We start from the raw sequence: 8,894 nt of genomic DNA on the forward strand, positions 1-8,894 counted from the left end.
GCATGCTACTGTGTACAGAGCAGTGTGCGCATGCTGGGTGTCGAGAGCCAAGGCCACAGCACAAGTAAGTGCTGACAGAAACACCTCAGATTCATCGTGCATTTAATTTTGAATTAATTTTGGAGTGAACTACTTTGAGAAACCATTTAGTGCCCCCAAAGGTTTTGTGACATAGCCACACCCAGTGGTGTGAAGGTGTGGGTTTGTTTACTCAGCAACTGAGCCCTTGTTTTCAAATGCATTTGGATTTGTTTCTAATGTATCCCTTTCTTACAACTTCAATAGTCTTAACCTGAACGCAGATGTTCATGTGGTATCAATGTTTCTCAATTTACCACTATATTCCTTGTTCTGTGTCATGTGTGTAGTGGTGTTGAGATATATAATATGCTGCTTAGATTCTATAGTCCTACAGTGTCTAAATGAAATCAAAGTGTTTGGTTATTACATGAACATTTCACTTACATACGCTATGTTTTTAAAAGCTCTGAAATTTATTATTATTATTTGATAGCATAGTTAAATATTCATTCTATCAGTTTAGCCAGACTTCCTGGCATCTGAGCTCTCAGTGCTCTCCGTCTTTTGGTGAGTATGTCGTTGTCTCGCCCTGCATTGCAGCAGCAGTGATAGTCCCGGTGACTCAGTTTGGGTTTATGTGGATTAGATAGTGCTGATTCCATCGGGTCAGTGTAAGACATGCATATCCTGAGATCCTTCAAGAGCTCTGCACACACCTCCATTAGCGGAAAAGGGAGAGCTGCTTTAAATCTGAGGTGCCTCCATGTACCCCTTAGATTGTTCATGGGAATAATGAGGAAGGCTTTCTGATAACTGCATTCTTACCCTTTCTCTTTGATAGGGTGTTCCAGTGATGGCAATCAGAGACAAGATGATCTCAGAAGGACTGGACCCAGAACTACTGGAGTAAGTAATATTTCTATAAAATCACATCTACATGGTAGAAAACGTGTCAGTTACAAAAAAAAAATATTCCAAGCTCTCTCTCTCTCATGCTTCCTATACAACATTTCATAGTTGAGGATATGATCATCCTAAATCATGCCCATGCTATGCTAAAAAGAAAAGGAAATATTGTAGGCCACTAAAACCAGCCCTGGCACACTTCAGGAGGTGAATTCAGTAAGGAGTCTGCTCAGAATTTGGTGGCTGGGCATGTAGGGATTGTTGTTGCTGTTGCTGCTGTTACTGTTGTTGTTGTTGCCTTTGTTGTTGCAGCTGTTGCTGTTCTGTTGCTGTTGCTGCTGTTGTTATTGTTGTTGCTGTTGTTGTTGTTGCTGTTGCTTCTGTTTTTGCTGCTGTTGTTGCTGCTGTTGTTGCTGTTGCTGCTGTTGCTGTTGTTGATGCTGTTGTTGCTGTTGCTGTTGCTGCTGTTGCTGTTGCTGCTGTTGCTGCTGTTGTTGCTGTTGCTGCTGTTGTTGCTGTTGCTGTTGTTGCTGCTGCTGTTGTTGCTGTTGCTGTTGTTGTTGCTGTTGTTGTTGCTGCTGTTGTTGCTGCTGTTGCTATTGTTGTTGCTGTTGTTTTCCTCAAAATGACTTTTTCTTTGGCAATGATGTGACAAGATATTATCTACCTCCGATTCTACTCAAGGCTATAACACATAAGAAGTGTATTCTACCATGACCTAGGTTAAGCCAGTCTGAGAAGTAACTAGGATAAACAGTAACCCAGGGTACACATTCATGGTTATTATGAGACAGATGCCAGTTTATATGTGTATTATAAATTGTCTTTTAGAAATACTGAGAAATGATAGCTCAGAACATTGATAATAATTCATTCCATCCACACCGACTTTGCTATGTGGGTCATCTCAATAAATTATATATCTTAATGAGTTCTTTACAACTCTTCTGCTTTACACGCATCCAGATACTTGAGTAAAGATTCTTTCTAGTTGGAGCTTTTGCTTGCCCCTGTGCTCCCCAGGCATTCAGACTGTGCTAGCAGTGTGCTTTGGAATTTTTCTTGGCTCCAGCACTTGAGGAAAAGGTGTACATTTTGGAAATGAAACACCATAAAAGTCATCTCATATTTTATCTTCAAAAATGTAAAATTCAAGAATGTCTTTAAACCTGCCAACAATGGATTTTCCAAAATGTATGTTCATTTGGTATATTTCCAAATGGCAAAAAAATCAACTGCACTTATGTGGCTTGGTGACTTGGACAAAAGATAATCTGCGTTGTTTAATATGTGTTCTGGAAATTGTTTCTGACACTTTAAAAGTAGATGAGTTGTGGCATGTAGTTTAATAAGAGTTGGACATTTGGATTTAATCTATTTTTGGTGCTCACTTTGTATAGTTACAAGTACATTTACCATCGAATGAGACTCCTTTTATACTTCTGGAAATACACCATAGGCCATAAATAATAAGGAAGATCAAAAATGACCTCTAAAATGGTGGCATTTCACTCTGGAGGACAGGAAAGACAGTGTCCTGTAAGCATCTGCATGATCTACATGTCCAGTCTATGGTCTGCTTGTTTCATTTCATCTCCTTCCCAAACAAAGTCTCTACACATGGTCCTTTCATTCAACAGCTATTGACACTACAACCTGAAGTCACTTTTGCTCCTTTCCTCTTCCCTGTCACGTCAGTCACTATGACTCTTGCTGTCTTCAGTATCTCTTACACGTGCTCGCATGCCTACAGCCCACTGCTGCTCGTTCTGCCTCTCATCATCTCTCACTGAATTGTGACAGTGGCACCTGATGTGCTTTTGTGTTCTCTTTGAAGCCATCCCAGTCAATCTGCATGGATGTGCTCATCACTTCATTCTTGCCTTCCACGTATAGTGTCTAACTGTCGCATGTAAATGCTTTTCGCATCGTGTCCTGGATTACTTCTCCAGTTCTTGCTACTTCTGTCCATTGCTTTTGTACAGCCATTGCAGATGACCTGTATTTATCTGAACATGTCATCTTCCTATTCCCTTCTGGCATTTTTATATGTTGTCTTCACTCTCCTTGGGACTGCTTTCTTTCCCCTATCTTGTTGCCTAGGTAACTCCTTGTTCTTGAAGAGGATTAAGTATTGTCACTTAAGAGATCCAGGGGTACAGTATGCTCTTATCTTACCATTAGCAAATGTGAGTCTATGTCATTGTCTACAAATGTTGAGAACATTCAGCTGTGATGAGATGGGTGCCAACTTGTAGGGTAGATTCCAGTAACAGTTAGCATGGCCTTACCGAAAGCTTCCGTAACCACAGCTGACTTCTGACCCATTACCTCATGGTACATGCGGTGGCCACCAGGGCACTGCTTGGAGTGGACTGACTCACTAACCAGTTGCCACTACAACCATTCACATCTCCCTTCAGCTTAGTGTCTGTGGAACAGCCATCTTGTTCTGAGGCGTTCTGGTGCTGCACAGAAGTCTGACGGCAAATACAAGAAGAGATGTGCCATCCAAGGAGAGCACAGTGTTAATTAGAATCTTAGGTACAAAATAATCCTCTTCCAAGCACTTGCAGTAAAAAGTGTCCTGATTCTCTTTCCTTTAAAAGTATAACTTTTAATACACCCTGTTTTTATTAGCTTCAGGGAATAAGACAAATAACTGTCAGGAGAGCTAGGCTAGGGTCTGTCTGTCCTGAACAGAGAGACACTGAAGCTGAGAGGAGTAAGCAGTGCTCAGTGAGCCTGCTGGCTGGCTGGCTCTTGTACAGCCAGAGTTGGAAGCTAAAAGCACATGACTTTAAAGTAGAACTTATATGACGAAGATTGGTGGGTTTACTGGAAAATTTAGGAAGTGTATCCTCGAATTTGAAATGTCTGTAAAACTGACAAAAATGGTTGATAATTACTGAACAAATATTTGTTTGATACTTCTAATTGTTTTAATTTTTTTTTAATCCCAAGCTTCTCAAAATTAGTTTTGGTGCTACTGTCATAAGAAGACATGGGAATGTCACTGTCATACTTAAGAGTTTAAGGGGAAAATTGATACCTTTAATTAATCTTTATTCAGAGATTAATCTGCTTTATGTTGTATCCAGAAATACAGAATGAGTAAATTATGCTTTTAAAATTCTTTCAATCAATGCCTAGATTTTCTTACCAGGAAACAAGCTTCACCCCTTTGTGTCCCTAAGCATTAGTTCAGGGTATTGGTATTGCTTAACAATGAGTACGTTTGTGCCTCTAGGATGACAGATTGGCCTTTGACCCTGTGCATCTTAGGAGCAAGTTCCTGGTGATTAAGGGAGGTGCAGACTCAGTTAGATAAGAGGCAGTCAGCATGAGGCAATAGGGATTAGAGTCTGCCTGCCACTCTCCATCTCTGTAGCCAGGGAGTCATCAGTGAGGTGGGAAATAAAAAGGTTCAGCATCTCAGTAATGATGTAGGTGCTCAGCAGAGTTCTGGCCAGGCAGTGAGTGTTTAGTGAATGTTAGCTGTGATTTGTGGGTGTTTTAATGAGGAATATGTGGCAAATTCTAAACAATGGATTTACCAAGCCTTGAGGTCATAACTTACATATACCCTCATGCTTTCAAGAGGCGTATTTCATACACAGAACACCATCTTTTAAAATTATACTCTATTTTGTCAAACTGAAAACCTCTACTTCCAGCTTTGTAGCAAAGAACAGACTTTTTATTTTTCACCTTATGTTGGGGATCAGATCTGGAGCTGGGAAAGCTACTGAGGAGTTGCTCACCTGGGATGGGATCTTAGTTTGGGTTCTGTTGCTGTGATGAAACACCATGACCAAAAAGCAAGGAGGGGAGGGAAGGGTTTAGTCAGCCTACACTTCCAGATCATAGTTCATCATTGGTGCAGGTCAGGACAGGAACTCAAGCAGGACTGGAACCTGGAGGCAGGAGCTGATGCAGAGGCCGTGGGCAGTGCTGTTTAGTGGCTTGCTTCTTCTGGATTGCTCAACTTGCTTTCTTATAGAACCCACCCACGATGGGCTTCCCCCCCCCCCCCACACACACACACACATTGCTCACTAGTTAAGACAGTGCTCTCCAGGCTTGCCTACAATCAGATCCTATGGAGGTATTTTCTCAATTGAGGCCCCCTCTTCTGAGATGACTGTACATGTGTCCAACTGACATAAAACTAGCCAGTGCGGATGAGATGGAGCCAGGTCTACAAACATTCATGCTCTCCTGACAAACAGAGTAAATACAAGTGGCCACTTTATCCAACTCTTCACGAAGCTACAGCGGGGGACATGAGAAAATGGGAAACTTTGATAAACATGGCAGAATTTCCAAAGAAATTCCACATTTATCAGTGTTCTTGTCAGTTCCCCGACTAGCTATCCAACCATGTGATGGAACAAAGATTGGGGTTGAACAGGTTAAAATAGATCTCAATTCCACAACTGGATGATTCCAAAAGAGAAGTGGATTTTACTTGGTCTGAGTTTTCACTCATTCAGTATTTTTTAGTTGCCAGCTCTCGACTCCTAAGTAGCAGCTACTGGCAAGACCATATCGGACATTTGTGCTAGGAAATGTACCCAGGGACTCACAAATAATAAGTACACACTCCACCACTGAGCTACACTGTCATCCCAACTGTGATTTTTAGGCTTTTGTTATTTTGAGAATTAAATACACAGATGCTGTTCTTCACCATCTCCAAAGTTCCCTCTTCAGCTCCTTCCGTGCCACCAGCTCCCTCTGAAATGTATGACCACTTCTATAATTGATGTACATATATACAGTCCTATATACAATGCATGTTTACAAATGTGCACACATGCACACACACACACAAACACACTTACATCCATCCCGCTTAGACCACTTAGTAGGACTTGCTCGTGTGTATGGTTTTAGACTGACCACTTGGGGCTGGATGACCCAATCTTGCCTCTCACAGCTGCAGTTGATTTCCTGTAGCTGTCCATCTAGGGGTGGGTTCTTGAGGTTTGTATTTAGTCGGTGCTGTGTCTGTTCAGAACCTTAGTGTCCACTCTTCCCTCAAGAGTGCCTGTTGCTATAAACAGAGCTCTCACAGACCACTAATTGACAACAGTATCGTGTGACATTAAAAATCCATAGGAAAGCCATTTGAGGAAATACTGTGATTTCTCTCTGCCACCTTCTGCTCAGCCATAGTTATTCTAACAATATTTTGTTATATAGTCTTTGTTAAATTCAACTGCTTTAGATGTAAAGAAAATAAAAAAGTGATTTCAAAGTATCTGTATACATATTTTTCCAAAGAATGTTTATTTGATTTGTATATCCTTCAAGTGGCTATGGTTTTAAGCACAAAGTTAAATCTTTATTTAATAAAGAATATTAAATCAACAATCCATGTGTTTTAAACTCCCCATGTTCAGAATTACAAAACCCATGTAGATTAACTTGAGCCTTAGGGGAAGCTACTGGCTCCTGGTGTGAAATGCAGGCACTGGAGACTCAAAGTCTCAGGATAGCTGAAGGCTGACATCCTTCTGTCCGCCTGCCTCATCACACCGTGTGTCTCCTGCTACTGAGGACTCTCCTCTCTGAATCCTAGCAATGGGTGGGCCCAGCAGGAAGTCTTCAGTTTTGCCTGCTGAATAAAAAGAAAGCCTCTTCTGCTTCATAATCCAAAGCTGGGCTCTAAAGACACATTCTGATTGTCTGTGCTTGAGTCCCCAGGAAGCATCTTGCTATGATTGGCCAGGCTTGTACCACGTGACTGAAATGATGTGAGTAGAGTTAGAAAAAGTGCTGTTATGAGAATGGTTTCCTGCACAGCAGTCTGCACATTCAGTGTGGTTCTTCATCTAAGTCCCAGTTGTTCTGCAGAGAAGACCAGTCAGAAAACTCATGTGGAAGGACAAAAGATCCTGGGTAGGAAAAGCAACCCATAGTAGAGACTGTAAAGCTGAGCTGTCACCACACCTGGTTTCAGTTTATACTACAGAGCCGCAATAATGACACAGATCAATGGAACAGACTAGCGGACTCAGATATAAGCCCACATAGCAACAGGCATTTTAACAAAGATAACAAAAACATACATTAGAGAAAAGGAAGGCAGTAATAAATCTTAAATAAATCGTGATGGAAAAGTACATACCCACATATGGAGGGATGAAAGGAGATCTCTCTCTCTCTCTGTCTCTCTCTGTCTCTCTCTCTCTCTGTCTCTCTCTCTCTCTCCCCTCCCTTCTCCTCTCCTCCCTTCCCCTCCCTTCCTCCCCTCTCCTCCCCTCTTCTTCCTCACACTTCCAAGGCCTGAGCCATCTGCCCAGCCTCTCAAAGTGACTTTCAAAAGCCCTGTTAAGTTTCCATTTTGTTTAGTATAGCACACTCATACAAAATTTGTGTGTAAGCAATGTTTCCTGTTGTGCTGTCTTTGAGACAGTCATTTTTTTTTAAACAACTCATACTTTTTATATTCATTCTCTAGAATAAAAACACAAAAACAAAAAGCCCATAAGTGAAAACATCCCATGACATTAAGAACCTTCTTTGACCATGCGCTCCTCCCCTACAGAACTTCCATATTGCCCATGCTTCTAGGCCATTCTTGAACTCCTTTCTGCTTCTGAGTTCCCACAGCTTTCCCTCTCTCCATTCCTGACTTCTCCCCTGTACCTCAGTGCGCTGGCTCTCAAAGCTGGCAGAACCAAACCCTGGGCGGGTGTGCCAGCCTATACAGATCACTTCCCTGTCTATAGTTGCGTCTCCATGGTAATAAGATGCTGGGGGGTGGGTGCCGAGGGAGCACACTGGGTAAGGCTGGCAGGAGTGCTGTGGCCTCTGCAGGAATAGCGCTTAATCCCCAAGCAGAGTGCAGAAGTGGAGAGCAGCACTCTGGGGTGAAGTGCTGGAGGTTCCTGGTAAAGGACACAGATGTGGCAGATTTATTAGCAACAGTATTCCAAGATGAAGCTAATTTACAGTTTGTAAGTGCTTTCTTCAGTTGGAAAAAAACCTTTAAATTTTTCCCTTCTTTTTCAGGAAGCCAAATGCCCCAGTGCCTAATGGCGAAAGTGAAAAAGCCATAGAAGAAAGTTCAGATAGTGAGTCTTCCTTCAGTGACTAAGCTGGATGATGAGAGCCACACAGAATGTGGAAGGATGTGTCTGCATCCAGGATGGACCCTAAGCTCTGGCTCTCGGGGATGAAAATCACCAGAAGCTACGCACCTACCCCAGCCTTTCTCTGTGTAAAAATAATAATAATAATAATAATAATAATAATAATAATAATAATAAAGCATTTATAATCTTTCAATATGGTTTGTTGACCAAATAAAATGCTCTGAAGTTAACAGTAGAACAACATAAATTGCTACAAGCACTGTGAATAGTAAGATGGGCTCAGTGAACATTCTAAAATGGAGTTAGTTTGGGTTTACTGATCAAAAACAGACTTCATGTAGAAATAAGAGAATGTGACTACGTTTTCAATTTAGTGAATGTTAGTTTGAAAATTATTGTGTATTTTGTAAGCTTATTGAAGAAACTTCTGATGGAAATTAGTACAGCAGTGAGATTTCCAGTCAGTGTTGGAAACTTATATACAGCTGTTATGGAATTCATTGACAGTATTTGATTATGTGTGTGTATGTGTGTGTATGTGTGTGTGTGTGTCTGTGTGTGTGTGTGGTGTGTGTGTGTGTATGCCTTAGCCAATAGTTTATATATAACCAAAGTCAGATATCTTATTGTATCTATTACTAAATAGAAATAGTGGGGGTGATTATAGCGTGGTTCAGAGTGCAGTCATCACTGGTATCAACTCCTTGGTCTCCTTGTCAGAACATTACATTTCTAAAGTTAAAATGTTCTCGCATCACCTTGCAAGTAAATCTTCATAACAAATTACTTGAACACAGCCTAGAAAGTTTTCTACAGTGTTACGATATATAAAAGCACTTGATTCATTGGGTTCTTAGTTTA

The 8,894-nt window shown here is 41.3% G+C and overlaps 1 protein-coding gene across 1 annotated transcript in view; it reads left to right on the top strand.

Moving 5' to 3' along the window:
- Washc3 (WASH complex subunit 3) overlaps positions 1 to 8,231 on the top strand; it is a 40,412-nt gene extending 32,181 nt beyond the window's left edge. The window contains exons 6-7 of the mRNA XM_028778042.1: positions 863 to 927; positions 7,951 to 8,231. Of these exons, the coding sequence (XP_028633875.1) occupies positions 863 to 927; positions 7,951 to 8,035 (150 nt within the window). The 3' untranslated portion in view covers positions 8,036 to 8,231. The remainder of the gene's footprint in view (positions 1 to 862; positions 928 to 7,950) is intronic.
- The last annotated feature ends 663 nt before the right edge of the window (positions 8,232 to 8,894 follow it).

The sequence above is a fragment of the Grammomys surdaster genome, unplaced genomic scaffold, assembly GCF_004785775.1.
Source record: "Grammomys surdaster isolate TR1022 unplaced genomic scaffold, NIH_TR_1.0 322, whole genome shotgun sequence".
Classification (NCBI taxonomy): Eukaryota; Metazoa; Chordata; class Mammalia; order Rodentia; family Muridae; genus Grammomys; species Grammomys surdaster.